General features: G+C 39.4%; 1 protein-coding gene and 1 long non-coding RNA gene across 8 annotated transcripts in view; one reads left to right on the top strand and one right to left on the bottom strand.

Annotated features, from left to right (window-relative positions):
• The window catches only part of LOC109305646, a 473,981-nt gene that overhangs the window by 67,938 nt on the left and 385,421 nt on the right, over positions 1-20,622 (top strand). Inside the window, exon 2 of the long non-coding RNA XR_002099658.1 lies at positions 9,910-9,918. This is a non-coding gene — a long non-coding RNA (uncharacterized LOC109305646). The remainder of the gene's footprint in view (positions 1-9,909; positions 9,919-20,622) is intronic.
• The window catches only part of ABI3BP (ABI family member 3 binding protein), a 282,301-nt gene that overhangs the window by 120,337 nt on the left and 141,342 nt on the right, over positions 1-20,622 (bottom strand). For 4 of the 7 annotated variants that reach the window (XM_019528652.1, XM_019528653.1, XM_019528655.1 and 1 more), the window contains exons 14-28: positions 18,484-18,555; positions 18,272-18,343; positions 18,043-18,114; positions 17,843-17,914; positions 17,635-17,706; positions 16,826-16,897; positions 16,346-16,420; positions 10,404-10,469; positions 9,827-9,901; positions 8,848-8,904; positions 5,161-5,226; positions 3,355-3,429; positions 1,756-1,830; positions 770-844; positions 152-226 (exon numbers count right to left, since the gene is read on the bottom strand). In XM_019528652.1, coding sequence (XP_019384197.1) covers positions 152-226; positions 770-844; positions 1,756-1,830; positions 3,355-3,429; positions 5,161-5,226; positions 8,848-8,904; positions 9,827-9,901; positions 10,404-10,469; positions 16,346-16,420; positions 16,826-16,897; positions 17,635-17,706; positions 17,843-17,914; positions 18,043-18,114; positions 18,272-18,343; positions 18,484-18,555 — 1,071 coding nt within the window. The remainder of the gene's footprint in view (positions 1-151; positions 227-769; positions 845-1,755; positions 1,831-3,354; positions 3,430-5,160; positions 5,227-8,847; positions 8,905-9,826; positions 9,902-10,403; positions 10,470-16,345; positions 16,421-16,825; positions 16,898-17,634; positions 17,707-17,842; positions 17,915-18,042; positions 18,115-18,271; positions 18,344-18,483; positions 18,556-20,622) is intronic. The other 3 variants (XM_019528654.1, XM_019528658.1, XM_019528659.1) reach the window with 3 other exon arrangements.

Here is a 20,622-nt window from a genome sequence, read left to right as displayed (position 1 = left end):
CTTAGATGAATCCTTAAATGGAACAATAATAGGCCTGGCTCAAAAGTCTGTACTGTCTGCTTCCCTTGTGAGAATGTTATGGGTAATTTTTCAGTAATTTCTAAATGTGCTTTTTTATACATTCTGTTAAGTAAACAGAGTAGTTAATTACCCGGTTTCACATGCTGTACTTCTGGAGTAGCAGATGGTTTCAGTTTAGAAGGAACAAGTGATGTTTCATTTGGAGCTGAAAGAAAGAGCTTGGTTTTTAATAAACTGCTTCAAGGTTCGTTTAACAAAGAGTTTTCCACAACAACAGTGCATGCCACAGGTGTGTGATGGAGATGAGATTCAATACAGAATGTGAAAGCCATCTGATGACATCAGAGTTCAGGGTGGAATGGAGCTCAGGGATGGAGATAGCACTGAATTGCTGTACGCTGATCAGAAATTGATTCGGTGTCATCCCAAAGACAGCTACAATTTCCACAATGAACGTTAGAAACATGAGACAGATGATAAAAGAATGGTGGAGCTCTCCATGCAAGTTTTATAGCTCCTCACAGGGCAGTAAAACTAGCAAAAACTGTATTCTGTAGGAACAGAGAAGTGAAATGAATCAGGAAGCCTGAGAATATTTGGTGACAGAAAAACAAGGATCTAGAATTACGATGAAGGTTAATGATTAGATGCGTGAAATGATCTTTGGGAAGAAATGAGTTTGTGAGGGATGAGATGTTCGCTGATGAAATATAAATACAGAATTTTTCACTGTTTAAAACAACATTACCCAATGTTGCCTTTGGCCATTTAAGAAGATTAGAGACTTTAGCAGTGGGAGAATCCAAAGGAAGTTCACTTTTTTCTGTTGGAAGAAATGGTGACAGTTATAAGATGACAAAGAGGTTATGAAAGATGATGGTGTTTCATAAGTCAAACAAATTTGCTATTTAAAAAAAATGAAAGTATTTTACCGATTCTCAGGCATTTTCAGTTTAATATGCATTAGGGATGAGTTTGGATTTTTGAATCACAGTTACATGAACTATAACTCATGTTATCCAAACGTGCAGAAATGTGGGGATGTTCATTTAATTCCTTCCTGACTCCACTGTAATAATTCTGAAATAAATTCTCACTATCAAAGTCACTGCCAGGCATCAGATTTTAGGTTCTCTCATGTCTTACCTCATTATTTTGAGTTATATTCCATCCCTTAGCAAGATGACACAGAGTAATACACAGGAATGCAATAAAAAGGACATGTTGTATTGCAGATTAGCCAGCCATAAAAAGCACATGATACTTGGACAAGAAAGGTGGTAACTGATCCAACTATTGTCACAGCTCTGGAGAATTAGGTGCCTACAAGTTGTGAAATGTCTTCATGTAGTGCAGGATATGTTTTCCCTGCATTTAAACAATTTAGAAATTTTACAGTATTAGTTTACAATAGTGTTACTAGAATATCTGAACTATCACTATTGTTGTAGAAGAACATGGTATGTTTTAAGAAGGGTTTTATAAAGTGTTGTACATTACTTTTCTTTTTCAAAATCCTGAAAGGAAAACAGACTGATAAATATTACCAGAGATGTCATAACTGTAAGACAGCACTGGTAGTAATCTGCCCTGTAATCTGATAAAAAAAAATACAGCTCTCAGGGTCTGTTCCAAAGCCTTCTTAAACCAACAGAAGACTCCCTTTGATTTCAGAGGCTTGTGGATCAAGCCCTGATTCTCTGAAGGGGAAGGACTGGGTAATAATTATTGTACCTGGTTTGGGAGCTGAAATTTCAGGCTCATCAGATGTTGTGGGGCTTGGAAGAACAGGCTGCTTATCAGTGAAAACTATAAAAAGAAAGAGGTAATAATGTTTATTATGATATTTTTAAATTTTAGAGATTTTTGTTTTGAGGCACCAAGATTTAAACTGAGCAGTCTGACCAATTTAAGAAGTGAGCATTGTTTAGACTAGGAAAGGAGGAGGAGTAGATTGGAATGGGCTAGTGGTTGAAAATGACAATTAAAACAGAAACAACAGCCACAGTGCATGGAAGGCCAATTGTACCTCAAATAGCAGAATTCATAGACATTAAGCCATGTGGAAAATACAACAATGCAAATGTGTGCGACTCAAAGTCTGCTCGGATACTACAGGCATCAAACATTCAAGGAACAATGGCAAGGATACACATCTTTAAAGCTGGAAAGAAAATAATATGCCTACAGATATTCTCTGGGATTGAAAACTCTTGCAGCACTTTGCTTTCTGTGAACATTTTGTGATTGGGTTTAAAAGACAAAAGAGAAATTTGCATAGAAATAGAGTGTCCCAAGTTGCTTGACCAGAATAAAAAATGGTACCACATTACTTACCTAAACCAATGGCGCTCAACCTTTTTGGCTGGCAGGCCAGATGGGCAGTGCCCAGGCCATCTGCAGGCCAGATCTAACTGATGTTCCTAATCCAGCATGGGGCAGTCATGGCAGGGCCCTATCTGGCTGTCTTAGCTCCAGGGGCATCTTAGCTCCAACCCAGCCCCACAGGGTGGGGGTGGAGGGGTCATGGCCAAGTCCCGCAGGGGAAAGGGCATGGCCCAGGACCAACCCAGCCCTGTGGAGGGGAGGGGGCATGGCCCAGCCTGATCCAGCCTTGCGGGAGGGGGCTTGTCCTGGCCCCAATCTGTTGTGTGGGGCTCAGGGTTTGGGAATTCGGAAGCAGGGAGAGTGGCTGTATTTATTTCCACTGTTCCCCCCTCGCCAAATTTCCCGGAGCCTTGTGGACACCTACGGAGTACCCAAGGAGCCTTCTGGGCACCATAGCTCTGCAGGCTGCATTTGGCCTACAGGCCAGAGGTTGAGCATCCCTAATCTATACTATTAAAGAATGAAGGTTCCTTTGCATCATGAATACACACAGCAAAATATGGATCAATCTATGAAAGTAAAAAATGGCAAACAAATTTGTTGAGCAATTTGGAACAATTTTAATTAATTTGTGGTTGTTCTGCCAGCAGAAGAAGATGCTTAATTCTCTAGGCAAATAATTATTTACAAATAACCCATTCTAATGTAGGTTTCATGCATTAGGCTTAATCAGGTACAAAAACTTTAAAAAAAAATGAAAGGTCTGGACACAGACAAAAGAAGATGTCAAGCAAAGCAGCATCATAGGTGATAACCTTGGTAGCAAAACACAGGCTGCATGTTGGTTTCCATAAAGAAGGTAGTGAGTAAAGCCATGAAAACTGTTGAGACAACTGATAAGAATTTTTGTGTTGGTAGGAAATTAAAACAAGGAAAAGTTCCTGAAATAAGCTGTGACAAAAAAGTAGTTAATTTAAGCAAAAAAATTGCATTCGTCATTATTACCCATTGTTGTTCCTAACAAATGAGGTATTCTGGAAATTAGAGGCGTAGATGTTTCCAGTTCAGCACTATTTGTAGCTACAGGAAAGAGAAAATGTAAATAAACTTAAGATGTAACTTCATATCGTTGAGTACAGAAGAAGGGGTTTGTGGGGAGAGAGAAGGAGACTGCATTGCATTGCTTTGCAAGTTTCTAACAATACCGCAAGTGTTTTATACAGACAGGAGGGCCTCCTTATAATTAGGAAACAAACTCATTTACTATGGGTTTGAAAAAATAAAAAGGCCTTATCTTAGAACATGCTAAGATTATTTATGGGTTCAATGAAGTTGCATGCATCTGGTTTTGCACAAGAAAGCATTTATGCATTTGCCTTCAACTACATCTAAAACAAGCTGACTGCATAGTGTACACATTTGCATAAATGGATAACAACCTTTGAAATACTGATTACAAACACAGTGACATCCTGCAACAAGTATCCCTTTTTAGCACTACATAAATCTGCTTAATGCCATGTAGTTTTCTAGCCACAAGTAGGTTTTTCTTTTCATACTGGGCTGCTGTCCCTAGTTTACAGTACTAGGGGCAAGTATCACACAGCATAAAGTTGCAAATTAATCTTTGCAAGATGTATGCTTTACATTTTAATTTAGCTAAAGAACACTTTTAAGATGCCTTGGAATCCCAGAGAGCCCACCAATAATACTGCTAGGAAGTTCATAAAAAACAGCATCTTAATTATTTTATGATAAGACCGTGTCCCTTCAAACCCTTGCTGCTTGTCCAAAAAAACCAACCAGCCAATAAAGTAAAAAAAGTCAACCTCATATCTCAACAACTTGTCAAAAAATTGTTTCAGCACAGATGAAAGGAGCTACAGTAGCTAGAATAGGTCTTTGCTATATATATATATATTTATACAGAGAGATTAAGGAACAATACAAAGCAAGATATACAAGACAGCCAACAAGTCTTTAAATGTCTTTACCAAGCAGAAGAAATACATAGCATCTCAACTGGAATCTCACTCATTAAGTAAATTGAAGAGAATCAAAAGAGTCTTTTATTTCTGTTTCTTTTGGAAAATGTCTTGGTTTTGCATTCTCTTTTGAAACTATAATATCCACAGTATCTACCTACTGTACTGCCATTACTTAGTCCTATTTAGGAACACTGAGCCTCAGTCACAGCAAGGTTAGTTATCACTGTGGAATAAGATATCTTTTTAATAGTACATTGTGTTGAGCTTACTTTATGGTTATGTATTTCCACATAGTATTTCTATCTATCTGCCTTAGATGGAGGAGTGGCTTCACATTTAATTTCACTGACCTAAGGTTAACCCACAAAGTCACCAAAAGGGCTGGATAATCCCCTAGAGTCTGAGTTTTTCTCTGACTGCTTTGATAGAGCACTGGCCTGAACTTGTTCCCATCCACAAGTATGCCACTTCCTACAAACTGTTGGATACCAACCAATATCTTTTCTTCAGTAAATTTGTACATCTGGCCCTCTTCCCCAAAGAAAGGATCATCAGCCCAACTTCACCTAGCTTTCCTTTCCTCATATTGTAAGTCCTTTTCTGATTCTCTTGCCTCCTTTTTTGGGCAAGTATCACACCAAATAGAGCCCTCATCCACCAGGAGCACGTGCCTCGAGCCTGCGTTGCGTCTAGCAGAACCACCAGAATACAATTGTACAATTTAAAGGCAGAACATGACACTTAGGAACCAGTTAAATGGAAACAGTAACAACATACCCCGCACAAAATATCAGGCTTCTAAAGTAATGTAAGCATAATTTACCAGATTCTGTATGTGATGTTTCTGGAGTTTGGGGAATGGAGGAAACATGCAGAAAGTCATATGAAACTGAAAAAACAAAAACAAGAACTGGGGTTTTATTACTGAAAACTTGGAGAACCAACATGGAACAGAATTGTCTTCAGTCAGAAGCTCAAGACAAAGTCTAACCAATACTGAAGAACCTGAAGATTGCAATGTATGTTTAGATTCTGTCCGTACAAGAATGAACTGAACCCTCCCCTTCAGCAGTACTGTAGCAAGGCCAGAAATGTCCTGGCATGGAGTGTCCTCACCTGGGAGGTACCAAGTCAAATGACACTAATCTTATGTAGTAGTTGGTGCTCTGCACACAACCTGTACCAAGTGTCAAGATACAGTGCTATACTTTTGGTCCCTCCCGTGCTCCAGTGTTTATTTGCCAGGACAAGCATGAACACATAGATGCAATGGAGATGGCACTAACTGATGAATCACAAATACAATCTCATCAAATATTACTGACACAGAAAGGGAGGACAAGGCAGATGAGAGCAGAAAGCCAATGTTAAAGACAGGTAACACGCTGAAAAAGACTTGCTGTGTGGTGTTACAAGCACAATCTGGGAGTTATGGACATCTGATTTTGAAATGAAATCTTTCTAAAAATGTTAACCCTAGAACATAATCTGCCTAGAATGTGCACTGACATGCAGGGGATTTACAAGTACATCTTATCTGTCAAAAATTAATTTGATCAGGCGATCCCTGGAGAAATAAATGGTTATTCAATCTTTCACGTAAGAAATTAGAATTGTAAGGGCTTCACAGAGATGTGAGGATGACCTAACCAATACCTGTACCTCCATTGGTGCAGTATTGAAGTTCTATTAAATATATTATTTAGGGATGTCAGACTTACAGTAGAGTACCTAATGGGCATGTACGCAAGAGTTGAGTAAAATAAAGACTTCTGAAATAGAGTACATTCTCTAACATCCACATACGGGTGTAATAGAAAGGATATTGTTCAGTATAAGCTGGTAACAAAAAATTAATACATTGTTTGACTGTGTAGTAAATGTGACCTACAAAGAAAAATACAGTAAGTAAATCTGGTTTGCTACTTTCCTTTCTGATATTCAAAGAAGTCTTTTCCCCACAAAAAGCTGGTCAGGTTTTTAATTTGGAAAAGTAAGGAATATCAACTCATGCTTTCCCTATGTTTGCTTGAGGGCTACTTAGACTAGAATTGCATGCGAGCTTTCTTGGAACTCAACTGAATAATGAAGGGTACTGAATATTTAACAAAATGAATTTTTCTCTATACAGCTGACCAGGAGCTTGAATTAAATACATGTTAAAAAAAAAGACACCATAGGTCTAAATTGTTCATGCTTCAAACTGGTGGTGTTAGTGCTGACATAATTGGAATACTTCTGAAATTTAAAGACTCTTTCAGGGGAAAATACATGTTGAAGGACAGAGCTAAAAATATCAGTGAAACACCTAAACACCACGACCACTATATACACATGGACCTCTGTAGTCCGAATTAAAATTGGCTCCAGTCTGAGTGAACTAATCCTCACTGAATGAGGATTAAAGTTAATGCAGACTAGGGTAGTCCAAATTCAGCAATTTGAACTGTATTAAGATGGATATATGATGTTGTTTGTAGGAAAAACAGTCCTTAGGAACTCAGATAAGCACTGCAAATATCAATCCACACAAGCAAAACTCAGCTGGGTTTTTGCAACACAGTGGGTGTGTCTACATGTGACCCCCACAGGACAGTTGTTACTGCACTGTCATCTAGTACTTGCCATAACTACATGATATAGTGAGGTAGCTTGTCACTATGGTGACACAGCACTGGCATCACAGTTTGTGCCCGCTGACACTATGTTGCCATAGTGATGAGCTGTGGTGGTATAGCACATTGCTATGGTGACGTAGCGTGTCATGTAGATGCGCCCAGTAGAGGCCATCAGGCACATAGCAACACTTTCATAAAGTCAAATGTGCCAACAACATCGGGTCAATTTCACTCATTAGGACTTCTGGAACAGCACTTTAGATAACTATTGGTAGGTTTGTAACAATGTAGCAGTGCTTAAACAGGTGTATTAAGGTGCACTGACATGCATAATTGCTTAATTATGCATAAATTCACACATAGACACTGTGACTTGGGTCTGTTAAGGGGCTGTCAAGTGTATAGATTGTGTATAGCCAGCACTCCCAGCCATGATGGTCAATGATCATCCATCAACCCTTAATTGGAATTGAAATTTGATTGAAATTGTGTGATGTGGATCAGTTAACATGCTTTAGAAAATGGTGAGTATGCCTACAAGTAGCATCTCTGGCACTGAAAAGTAGGAAATAATGTAAGTGGTTACAAGATTTGTTGGTACTTGGAACTGTGTTAAGTTACTTAGCACAGTTCCAGCTGCCCACAAATTGTGCAACCACTTACATTTTTAACATATGGCTTTAAATCCTATAAGATCAACGTTCATTCCTACTTTTCATTTATACAGACTTTTACATCTGGGTGGGCTGAACTAATTGCAATCAACGCCTAATGGAGAACACATATATAACATAACACGTGGTCTCTCTAAACCATTTAATTCCAAACTCAACAAGCATTACTTTTTCACAGAAAAGCTTTTCCATATCACAGCCAAAAATATATTGGGGGTGGGGGATGATGACTCTTCTAAAAGCTATAAATGAGTTTCTATTCACTTTTGTTCAACTGAATAAACTAAAAACCACAAATGTTAGATATCAAAGTTTAATTAGAAGCATGTGTGTTATGGGGTGAAGGTTACAGGATTGTTTCTATTTAAAGCTGAATATACAAAGTGCTGTTTACACACTAATATAAAGCCCTGATTAGCCATTTTATTATTTTAGTTTTAAAATGGTGTAGTTTCATAGAGTTAAAATAAAAATAAATCTGGAGTGGTGAACAAGGTCTATGGACCTGAAGTGGTCAAGAGAAGGTTGAGAGGTTAAACAATGAGTATTTGATAATAATGCCTGATAAGTTATTGACCAGCTCAACAATCAACTTTTTCCCTCTACTACTAAGTTACGTAATATTAACAAAGAGGAAAAGCTAAATTCCCCTTGTTCAGTGGAAAAACAGCTCAGGAAGTGCTTCAGTACAGTGTTATCATCTAGATGACCTTTTGCTTCACTGGCTTTAAAAGAGTACATGAAACCCAACAGCCTACCCAGGAATCCCCCAAAGAGTGTCCAAGATATTAACAAAATGCTTTTCTGAGATCCAAAAGTGCATGCCATCAACCTGCAGAGACAAGACAGATGACCAGCTGCTAAACTCATCCTTTCCATGAAAAATCAGTATTTTTCCTGGAATAGTCTAAGGACAACAATCCCAAACGGCCTCAGTTGGATTAAATGCTTAGCAGTAAAAGGAAGCAGAACTTTCTGCTCATACAGAGGATAACAGTCAAAACTACAAGCAGAGGTACAGCTGCACTGTGTGTGTATTCAGGATGTTGTATAAGAAAACTAGTTAAAGTTTCAGAACATATATGGAAAGAGGAAGCAAAAGCTGAAAGAATAAGCTTTGAAAGCACGAACAGGAGAAATATGCAGTGCAGAACTGGATTTCATGATATAAAAACCTAAAAATGTTATATTAGGTATCAAGAAAACACCCTTATTTACCAAACTCCTTTTTACTAGCACCAGGTGTAATGGGTCTGAGAGTTGTTCGAACAGTTACTGTAAGAAAGAAAATCACATTTACTTTAGGACTGTTAGATCACACTATACAGCTCACAAACATTTCCTTTTCTTGGTTGTTATTTTGAATTGCTATATAGTTTATGAAAGTTGCATATGCACAATGCAGCAATAAACTTGATAGAATTACTGAGAATATTTGGTCCAGTTACAACACCTTCAGCCAATTATTAAAAAAAAATGACTTTGGGTCAAATTCTTCTCTACTCCACACTTTGTGGCCTTGCTTTGTGTAATGCAATGTGAGTTCATGTTTGAACCACATTTTTCATTTATCTTGCAGAAGTGAAAAGGGTAACACAAGATGTAAAGTAGCAGAGAACGCAGGCCCTTCCACCTTTTTCAGCACTGTCATTTACATTGAATCTCTAATATCAGATCATTTTCACAGCACAAATAAGTCCTGACTATCTAAAAAGGTGGTCCAATTTTCAGAAGATACCAAACACAGCTCTCACTGGTATTCACGGGATCTATGGATAAGCTGCATACCTGCAAACTGAGATATTTTAAAGTAGTTGCTTAACTGGATTTACATGATTAACTAGTACCCACTGACATCTGAAGGCACAAAAACTGTAATGTATGTAATATTATATCATGTTATTTTGCATTAATTGCTCAATATCTACCATATTTAAAGTAACTGACCTTACAAACTGGATGTCCTGAGAAGCCATTGAAAAAGAATGGACAATTTCATCAGAGTGATCCATTATTCTAAATATGTCATACAAACCATTCTAAATAAACATACTATTTCATCCAGAACACCAATCTTAGCAGCTATTTTTATCCTGAGTTTATGACAAGTTAAACTGATTACTTGGTGACACGCCCTGTGAGGTTTCTTTTGAAAATGCTTGTTGTAAGAATTAATTTTTTCAAGAAATACCATTACCAGATTCAGTCGATGGCAATTCTGTGATGCCAGGCATTTTGGCTGTTGAAGAAACAAGCTGTGTTTCATCAAAAGCTGAAAAGACAATTGGGGTTTAAAATGCTGAGGGACTTCAGAGTCAGCAGGATAACAGCACCAAGCAGACAGAAATTGTAAATTCAAGATGATGCTGGCACAAGGGTGAAGCAAGATGACTGATGACATGGAAGTCAGCTGTGAGATGACTGTGAAACATGAAGAATGAGGCTGTGTGCAGAACAAAGCACAGGCAATGGGATTCCAACATCCCATGCTGAATGGAATTCTTATTATCTTAGAATCGTATTTTATTGAAATTCTTTGGAATAAGAATTGCTGAGATGTAAAAAACAAATAAGCTCACAGTGATTCAAGGCAGAGTGTCACTAGAGAAAGTGCTTTTCACTGTTGATTATGCAGTAGTGGTTGAAATGAAATCAAACAAAAAGCCTGGCACACAAGTATGGAAGACAAGGTGTTTGAGTGACTCCAAGCATTCTTCTTTACAGAACAAAGATAGGCCAAGAGAATGAAAAAAATGGAACTGCATGAGATTTACCCATTGATGTCCTTGGGGTTTCCATGGGAGGGAGAGATGTGGATTGCGAAGTTGGTCTCAGGATAGCTAAGAGCAAAGACGGACATTATCTTGAGACACTGACGTAAGCAGCTTTTGCACAAGTCACTGTTTTAAACAGAGCAAATATGTTCATATTGATAATGAAGCTATTTTAATTTTTTTTAAGTAATTTTTCTTTTTGTGAAAAAATTGCATCCATCAACTGGCTGTTCAAGTAGTCTGGGCCTGACACACTTAAGAGTTAGGCACCTAAATTAGAAATAAACTAGTAAAAGTGATCAGAAACTGGTTCAAATCTGTAACACAACAGGAGTTCAATGCACATAAGCCACTTTCAAACAGGTTTAAGGTAAACCTGGGTGAATGTAGTGTCAGACTTAACTGATTTAAGTTAAATTGGTTTCTTGAAGTTCTGTCCAAAATCCCCTCCAGATTCAAGTTATCTCACAGCTCCCCAGCATCCCAGAATGCTTGCACTTCTCCTGCAAACCTGTCCTTGCTGGGTGGGCAGGGCAGACTAGCTTTGGCCCAATCTGTTTGATTCAGCTGAGCAGTGAGGCATGTTCTAGTACCTCCAGGCTTCTGCAGCCACTGCAAGCATGTGGCTGCATTTCTGGAATTAAAAGTGAATATCTGTTCACTTGTTGATTAGTTCAATCTATGCTGTTTAGACTAACCTGCAAAGATTGAATTGATTCAGCCCCAGGCTTTTTGACTATCTGCACTTAGCCAAGGAATATATCTTTCATATTGTAGCGCTCCCAAATGCAATAAAATCAAGCCTTGGAATACTTTTAATGGAACACTTGGAACTTTCTCACTGCATAGTGAGAAATTCTTCATATTATCCAACCTCAGTTTCTCTTGCTGCTACTTAAGACTGCTAAGACTTGCCCTGTTCTCCACAGCCACAGAACGTGCAGACAGAAATTACATTTGTCAGGTGCTTGACCCCTTGAAAGTACCCAAACAGAAGAGCACAGCTGCAGAGATATCTCTAATCGCAAGAAAAATTAACCCTCATTATGAGTGTTCAAATAAAGGTGCACCACAGCAGAGCACCTTCAATAACTTCTGTCTACTCTGGTGGCTGGGCTGAAGCAGCTCAGCCACGTCCCTCCTACTGTCTCAGTATGGAAGGGGGGAAGGCATGGGAGGAAGGCCCATTCTGGGGTTTGCCCAGCCATGCTGGGAGGCAAGTGGACTGTAGCTTCAAACCCCTACCCCCGCAATCTACCTCCCTGCTATTCCGGCATGGCAGGGTGTACTCCAGAATGGACCTCCGCCCCCTGCCTTCTCCCACTTCCATAATGAGACAACACTGGAGCTGGGAGAGGTAGGCTGGTGCTAGGGGAAGAGTCTGTAGACCCACAGACTCTCTCACTGTATTGGCTCCGAATTGGAGCTTGATGCCCCACCCTCCTGAGCCAACAGCTAATGTGTGTTGGGTCGGAGGGTTGATCTAACTCATAGCGCTTTCTATGAAGTGGTTGGTTAGTCTAACTCATAGTGCATTTCTGTCTACATCTAGATAATAGTCTAACACCATCCTCCTGAAACCACCTTTCACACATGTGAAGATTATTATGGAATCCCCTCTCAGTCATCTCTTTTCCTGACTAATTAACTCTTAAATAATTTAAGATTATGTATCTTTAATTTGAGGGTAATCTAAAGTCTTTGTCTCAATAGGAGCAGATGTGAAGCAGATATTGTGCATTGCTGATTGCAAGTACATGTTATTTTGATAATAATAAAAAGATCCTCTTAGACAGCAATAAAATACTCATGTGTATTAATAAATACCATACTGCCCAATAATTATGCTTGCAACAGCCATAGATATTTATTTATACTATCTATTTTTTTCTTTAAAGCAATCCATGCTTTACACTACATAACTGAGATAGGAGGTTTTAAGGTAAGGCCATCCCAAAGCCTTACTTCAAAATTCCCATGGATTTAGGGAAAATATTCCAACTAATTAGGTTTCAAACTAATTTTTAATGAGAATGGCATGAATATAAGTGAAAATTTGAACCAATAAGCAAACAGTTTTCTGTTTCATATGTTAGGTATCAGCTCCCACATGTACTTGCAATTAGATTTTATATGACTCATCATATCAACAGATGTGATCTCAGGTTAATATCCTGATTCCAGAGAAGAAGGAAATAGTGATCATGAGCACTATACAAACAGAAGGCACATGATTCACAGCTTTTGGCAGCAGGACTCTCATTAATTTCATTCATGTACAGTAAGAGCCACGAGACATCTTCCAGGGATGTCCCAACACACTGTAGCCATGTAATAAAGATGCCTTTTTAAAAAAAAGGTTTGAATTCAAAGCCTGATGGCCACCCATCAAGCTTCTAAATTAAAAGAGATGTCTCCCCCTGGTATAATCCAGGTACAAAAATAAATAAGAAAAACATTCTCGAGAACATAGGGCAGAACATGGTTTACACATCTGAAGATACAACTAAATGTTACTCTCTGCTGATCTTATGAGGAATGTGGTACTTTTCAGGGATAAACTGTATAAAGCTTACTTATTAAGACTTAACTTTTAAAAAAAAGTAATATTAAAAAATTATATTGGAAGATTCTGACTAGGCAAATAGGTCAGATATCATCCAGAAAAGCAATGTGATACTGAAGTTATTGTATGAGAGATTTTTTTCCATTTAATTTAATAGAGGAAGAATGAGGACATAAATTGCATACTGCATTTACTTGCATACCACACACACCTTTCCCCCTAAATTCAGCCCTCCAAAATTGGAGTGCATGTCTTAAGTGTGGAAGCTCATTTTTTCTTCAGTGCAACAGAACCATGGAGGAATAGAAGCAAGTAGACACTATGGTTTAATGGCCACCAGGATAGCTTCCACTTCTTTCTGGCACAGCAAGCAGAAGGGGTAGCATCCAATCTTAACATTCATATATTTACTAAGGTGTCTGCAGTAGCTACTGGCCAAGCACTGCAGCTTGTGTCAGAGGCAGCAACTAAGCTTGCTCAGAGCAAGTGAAGATACCATCTGTAGTACCGTAATGAGGCTTTGTGGCACAGAAATTCAGAAAGTTTTGTTATTTTCTAAATTTGTCACTTACAGGAATAATTTATGTAAAGAACTATTCACAGTAAAGAAGTAACAGCCTACCTACTGGCTTTCTAAAGAACTGAGATCTAATCTTCTTACTGTCCTGTCACATCGGGAAGTTCCTGCTGCCTTACCTAGACTGTATCCTGGGATGCCACATTCCTGGACACTGTATTTCCAGGAGGACCTACTCTGTCACACAGTTGGCTGTGACTCTGAAATACTTTCTCCTACATTCTGCCTTCCAAAAACAAAGGTGTGGGTCTTATTTGGGGATGTGTGAGAAAATACACGGTGCAAACAGAAGTTACATTTGCTGTCCAATCAGCTCCTTGCAAGCACTCTACATCTGTGCCCTCTGCAAGGGAGGGGGGCTCCCATCCACCTGCCTCCCCTCATGCACAGGCTGCGTAAACCTCAACCTCTCTCCCCTGCTTTCTGCCCTGCTCCCATTGTACAGATAGTGCTGGGGGGAGGGCTGGGCTGCATCAGCCCAGCTGCCCAAGCAGACAAAAGTTAATGAAGGTGCTTCACTTTGGAGCCTCCAGTCCACCCACTCCCACTCCAGCACAGTCTGGGAAAACCACAGCTTGAACTCCCTCCCCACTGGCGGGAGGGAAAGCAGGGGGAACTAAAGGAGAGAAGCTGCAGACATGCAACTCCTCGACTGAATTGGCTCTGAAGCACAGCTCAATCCCCCACCCTCAATGCATGTCTTTTGAGCCATAAGTTAGACCAGGAAGCTACACGTCTGTCAGTGCCCACAGTGCTTTTAAAAGAAGATTCACAGAAATTATCCTCCAGTTTTAAAAATTCTGGGTAAAGAACTTTAGCTTTCAAATCTGGGAGGAAGGAACACTGGAGCGTTACACCAAAAGTACTCAAAGGCCCAGACCTGCAAAGCCCTAACGGAGCTCACTGAAGTCAACTGCAAGAGCAAGAGCACAGACTTCTCTGAGAGTCTTTCTCTTTGGGAATTTTCTCCCACCAACTAAGCCCAAACCAGCTAACATATGTTTCTCTAGATACCAGTGTCTAGTATCTGATAAAGTAGGCTGTCACCTGCTAAACTGTATGCCTTTCTGAACAAAATAGTCCCTAAGGTACATCCCACCTTGCCTTCTGCCTGACTGCAGACTAACACAGCTAACTCTCTCTAAACACCAACGGCAAGGTTTAGAGCTATGAGGATATCAGTTATGCACATAGAAGGCCAGTTTTTTTTCCAGATTCTTCTATTCTTTGATATTTGCTACTGAAAAACAAGTGTGAGGTGAGCTTACTACTACACAGCAGAACGGAGTGGTGTTTCCATCTCTTGCAAATTTGAAATCAGTAGCTACATTTCAACAAGCTGTGTTCTTAACAAATTACTGAACATCCTTCTCTCTAGCACTGAATCTAACTACATGTAATGGGATTTCTTTCAGTACAATAGCAATAGAGAGTTATCTCCATGCCATTGATGAAAGACCTGTTCTTCTCATGCAAATACTGCACAGAGAACTGTAAGAAATTATAATAAATCAGGAACAAATTAAAAAAAAAAATCTTACTCAGTTCATGCTTAGCCAAACTTGCACTGAGGTTGGTGGGATATTTTCCTGAGTAAGGATTTCAGTATTTGGCAATTAATTGAAAACACATGCCCTTAATATATTTTGGCTTCAGTAAAGTTTACTGCAAGAATAAACTGAATCAGTACTCACCCCAGCCAAGTATTAACCAAGCCTGACCCTATTTATGCAGTTAGTAATTAACCACCAAGATCACAGTCTACTAGGCACAGCTATAAGCCATTTCTCCCCTCCAAAGAGAAAAACCTTTGCAATGGGTTCTTCTGACCCCCAGAAATGTAATAACCTTTAAATATGAAAATTAATCTATTCTGATACTAATTCAAAATAAAAGATTAAAACACAGCAAAGAAAAGTCAAATACATAGTCTATCAAATATTGTTACCCTAGTTGGTACACTTTTCTCTTAAAATACTAAAGGGATAAAATACTAAGCTAAGTTCCTTACTACACTTTGCCTTAGAATGGACAGTGCCCAGTTCCCCTTGAATTCAGTGGGGACCACAGAAATAATCTGAGAGAGCAAAACACTGCACAAAAGTCTGTGTGGAAGGCTGTCAGGGTTTCAAGCATGAACAGGTGCTATGGCCTCAATTTAAGAAAAAGTGAATCGTGATTCTATTTGCTCAACCAGAGAGATATTACAAGGGCCTGCTTCACAGAAGAGGAGTAGCTTATGCTCATGCCTTTAAGATGTCCTAAGATGAATCTGCAGTAATTGAGACACCTGAAATTAATATTCACTTTTGAAAACATAGGCCATACAAATACCTATGCAGTAAGACACTAAAATCAGTAAAAAAAAAATAAAAGTGAATTAATTATTTAATAGTCACTCTGCAGTATATTACTTCAGGGCTGGATGGAACAATGCTTCAGTTGAGAGATACAGACATCCTCTAAAAATAATACAGCATTTACAAGGAAAATACAAAGCTCATAGAGCAAATAATTGACGATTTGTATCAACTGAAGGTTAACCCCTTTATCATCACATTTTTTTCCATTGTCATAAGAAAAACATTTCACTAAGCTCAAAACAAGATTTCTTAGTAAACATAGAAACTATGACTTTTTCAGATGTAGAAAAATCTGATAGCTTCTACATTATACATCAAAGAACCACACTATTTTATTTGAGATGGTGAATCACAAAACCCACCTGGCTACAGTACCAACAAATAATTTTAATGATCTTTTCCCTGAAGCGCTCAAATTTAGAAACAAGGTAATTACCAGGTTTTGTCTGTGGCATTTTTGGAAGATCTGAAGATTTAGATCCAGAACAAATCGGCTGCATTTCTTTAGAAGCTATGATAAAAGGAATAACCAGGTCTTTAATTACAAAGAGTCACTGAAAAGACACTAAGCTCAAAGAAAATAAGTGCCTGAAACAACAACATAAAAGCAAGCCAACCTCTATGGTACATATTGCACAAATAATCCAAAGAAGAAACACTGAAGGACAGAAAGGTGTTTGAAGCTTGAATAGCATCAATTGTGCATATGCAGAACCACTAGGCCAAGGAAGATGTTAATAAACATCTAACCAACAATGAAAGTCCATCTGCTTTGTAGTTAAACAAGAATAACCATAAATCTCATATTATCACCCTCTATAGCAGTGCAACAAAGCAGTACATTTAGCATAGCTTAAGGCATTGTGAAGGAAATGAAGGAGTGAAGTAAGGTATAAACAACACAAGTCACCATTACCCAATGTTGCTGTGGGCTTTAGAAGTGGGGAAAAGGTTTTGGTTTTGGGTAGTTCTTGAAGCTTGTTTGTAACTGTAAGTGAAAAAGGAGAGAGGAAGTATATTGATGGGAGTCAGTAGAAACCTGGGGAGAAAAATGGACTTAAAGTAACATTTGTAGTTCTCTTTATATAGCAAAGCACAGACAGAAAAGTACAAAACAAGAAACAAAGGGGGGGTGTAACTTGGGCAGCAGTCCTCGGTGCTGACTTAGGGGGAGGGATGCAAAAATAACAGCTGCCACTGCTCTATGTGCCACCAGGGCTCAAGGTGCATAGCTGCCCTGGTATGCTTATTACCCAATATTCCCTGGGGCTTTGGAACTGGGGAAGGGGTTTTGGTTTTACAAAATTTTGCAAGCTTACTTGTCACTGTAAAGGAAAACAGAAAGAGAGAAAGGACAAACGACACCAATGAAAGGCAGAAGAAATCTAGGGGGAAAAGGAAAATTTTTCATACAGAAAAAAACCAGTTTTTTGAAGAAGACAGCAGGCAAAATAAATTGAAACCAGGGGGAAAAAATCATCATTATCCAGTGATCGTGTGTGCTTGAGAAGTGGGGGAGATGTTTTGGCTTTAAGAAATTCTGGAAGTTTGCTTGTAATAAAGCGGGGGAGGGGGGAAGAAAGAGAGACAGAGAGAGAAAATGCAGCTTTGGTGCAAGTCAGCAGAAATGGCGGGCAGGGAGATTTGTTAAGAAACAGCAGCAGTTTTCTTGATAAAGAGTGTAGGATAAACAGATGAACTGAAAACAAGAAAAGTTACTATTACCCAGTGATTCTATGGGCTTTTGAAGTGGGAGAGATGTTTTAGTGACAAGAAACTCCGGAAGTTTGCTTGTAACTGTAAGTAAAAAGAGAGAAAAAAGAAAGTACACTACTAACATGAACCAGTGGAAATCTGGAGAAAAAATACTCAAAGCACTTGCAGTTCTCTTTATATAGTGCAGCAGAGTCAAAACAAGAAAAATCACCATTACCCAATGATTTTGTGGGCTTTTGAATTGGGGGAGATGTTTTAATTTTAGGGACTTCTGGAAGCTTGCTTGTAGCTGTAAGGGAAAAAGAAGAGGGAAAGTACAACTTTGAGGGGAGGCAATAGAATTCTGGGCAAAAAGCATTCTATTATACAGTGTTGCAAACAAAACAAGCGGAAAACAAGAAAAAAAATCACCATTACCCAATGATCCTGTGGGCTTGAGAAGTGGAGGCGATGTTTTAGTTATAGGAAATTCTGGAAGCTTGCTTGTAACTAATTGAAAAAAAAAAGGAGGAAGAGAAAGAGCACAATAGAGATGTGAGTCAATAGAAATTTGAAGTAAAAAAAAAAGGATTTGTTAAGAAACATGTGTCTTTTTTTAATAAAGGTAGCATAAGCCCAAAATAAACCAAGAGCAAGTCACCATTACCCAATGTTCCTATGGGCTTTAGAAGTGGGGGAGAGGTTTTGGTTTTAGGAAGTTCTGGAACCTTGCTTGTAACTGTAAATGAAAAAAAAAGAGGGACAGCATATTGATAGGTGCCAGTAAAAACCGGGGGGTAAAAAGACTTAAGAAACACTTGCAATTCTCTTTACATAGTGTAAAGACAGAAAAGCTGAAAACAGAAAAGTTGCCATTACCCAGTGTTCCTGCAGGTTTTCGTAGTGGGGGAGATGTTTTTGTTTTAGGAAGTTCTGGAAGCTTGCTTGTAGCTGTAAGTGGGAGTAAAAAAGAGAGAGAAGGTATAATGAAGGTGAGAGGCAGTACAAATCTGGAAATATATGTCTTAAGTTGTACAGGAGTCCTTTTTATGGAGCATAATGAAATCAGAAATGAAAGAACACATGCCTACTTTCCAGGTTCAGTAAAAGTTTGCTACCTGTTTCCTTTATACTTTGCTTGTATTTCCTCATTACACAGGCATATTTATTTTAATCTTCTATATTTATTTGCTTTGTCTTTGGAAACGTAGGTCAAATTTTCAAGTAACTAGAGGCCAAATGTTGAAATATTATCTTTAGGTCTGTGTTCACAATTTGTATGGATTTGTATGCACAGTCCAAACAGTGCAGTTAATATTATGACATTTTGTAGTGTAACTTTCTGGATATAGGAAGAGTGTGCCTGATGCTTCTGGTTGTGGAACTATGATAATGAGGGTAACCTTTATGAGGCCTTTCTATTAGTTTGCTTCAGGAAGAAAACATATAATTTGTGATATAGCAAGCCTTTGAAAATCACCACAGTAACACCCATCATTCTACAGAAGTGTCAACTAATAGTATCCCTTATTTTAAATATTAGTGAAAAAATACTGCTATTACTAAAGGAATCTCCAGTACACAATGTTATTGGCACTCATTGGGGTACCATGTCCAGAAAGCTCTCTCAGAATCAGTTATTTCATCCTAGCACATCTATGCGAAGCTATGCGAAGCTTCGGTAGCCGATTCAATTCAGAGGAGGTTTGGCCTGATTTGGCAGCCGAATCTCTGAATCTGAATTGAATCAGGAGACCCATTAAAAGGTCCAAATTGATTCGGAAAATATTTGGAAAGATTTGGAGATTCGGAAGGTAGGCTTGCAGGAAACAGAAACTGAGAAGAGAGAGCAAAGAGGTGGGAGCAGTGTCTGCACCTGCACCACCTCCACTAATGCCAGGAATAACCACCAGCGCCAGCAGGACAGTCTCCACCCCAATTTCAGTTCCCAGCGTGAACCTTCCAGTGCCAGAGGAGGAGCTAGTTCTGGAAGCAGAGGAGCTGAGGGCCATAGCTAAGGAAATTCTAGGGAAAAAGAGGGGATCTGAGTTTGTGCTCCACACCCGTAAAAGTTCCCCTAGAGGTAGGTCTCTTTTGGAAGGCACTTTGGAGGAGGTTGTTGGGGGCAGGTGGCTCAGCTCCTCCTGTTGTTGTGCCTGTGCCTGGTGAGGATGGGGATAAAGCAGGACCCCCACCCTCAACCCAGAAGCAGGTGGCTAGTGTAGTGTGGGATCATTCTCAGCTGGCAGATGATCCCAGGTATGCTACCTGCCAGCACTGCCAAAAGCAGATCAGCTGGGGCAAGGAGGTGAAACACTTCACCACCATGACAATGCTACTGCATCTCAGGAGGCAGCACCCCTTTGTTCCTCCTCAGCCTGAAGCCCCCATCCCCCAAGAAGCAGAGGTAGACCACCCTGGACCAGTGAGGGAAAGGCGGAGACAAAGGGGACTTTAGAACATAGGCTGGTGACAAAAAATAAGGAGAACAAAAAGTCCTTCTTCAGGTATACAGGGAGCAAAAAGAAGGCGCAGGGCAGCATAGGACTCCTACAGGAAAAACAAGGGCAGTTGGTGACAGACAGAAGGGACAAAGAACAGCTCTTCCATGAGTTTTTTTACCTCTGTATTCTTGAACTCAGATCTAAACAAATCTCCCAAATGCATTACTGACAGAAGCAAGAGGAACACCAGACCACCAACTGTCAGTGCCAACCTAGTAAATAGACACTTGGAGGGACTGGATCTGTTTAATGGGACTGGATGAGTTCCATCCAGTGGTGCTGAAAGAATTACCCAGAGTCATACCAGAGCCACTGACATGACTGTTTGAGCACTCATGGTGCTCAGGTGAGGTCTCAGAGGATTGTAAAATCCCTCTATCCCGGGGAAGGTGGCCATCCTTAATGGACTGGCTGACACCAACATCCTGAAGGATAGCCAGCACGGGTTTGTTGTGGGTAGGTCTTGCTTGACCAATCTCATTTCCTTCTATGACCAGGTGACCTATCACCTGGA

This window comes from Crocodylus porosus, unplaced genomic scaffold (assembly GCF_001723895.1).
Source record: "Crocodylus porosus isolate Cpor-Errol unplaced genomic scaffold, CroPor_comp1, whole genome shotgun sequence".
Lineage (NCBI taxonomy): Eukaryota > Metazoa > Chordata > Crocodylia > Crocodylidae > Crocodylus > Crocodylus porosus.
This window is presented reverse-complemented; position numbering and strand designations above follow the sequence as displayed.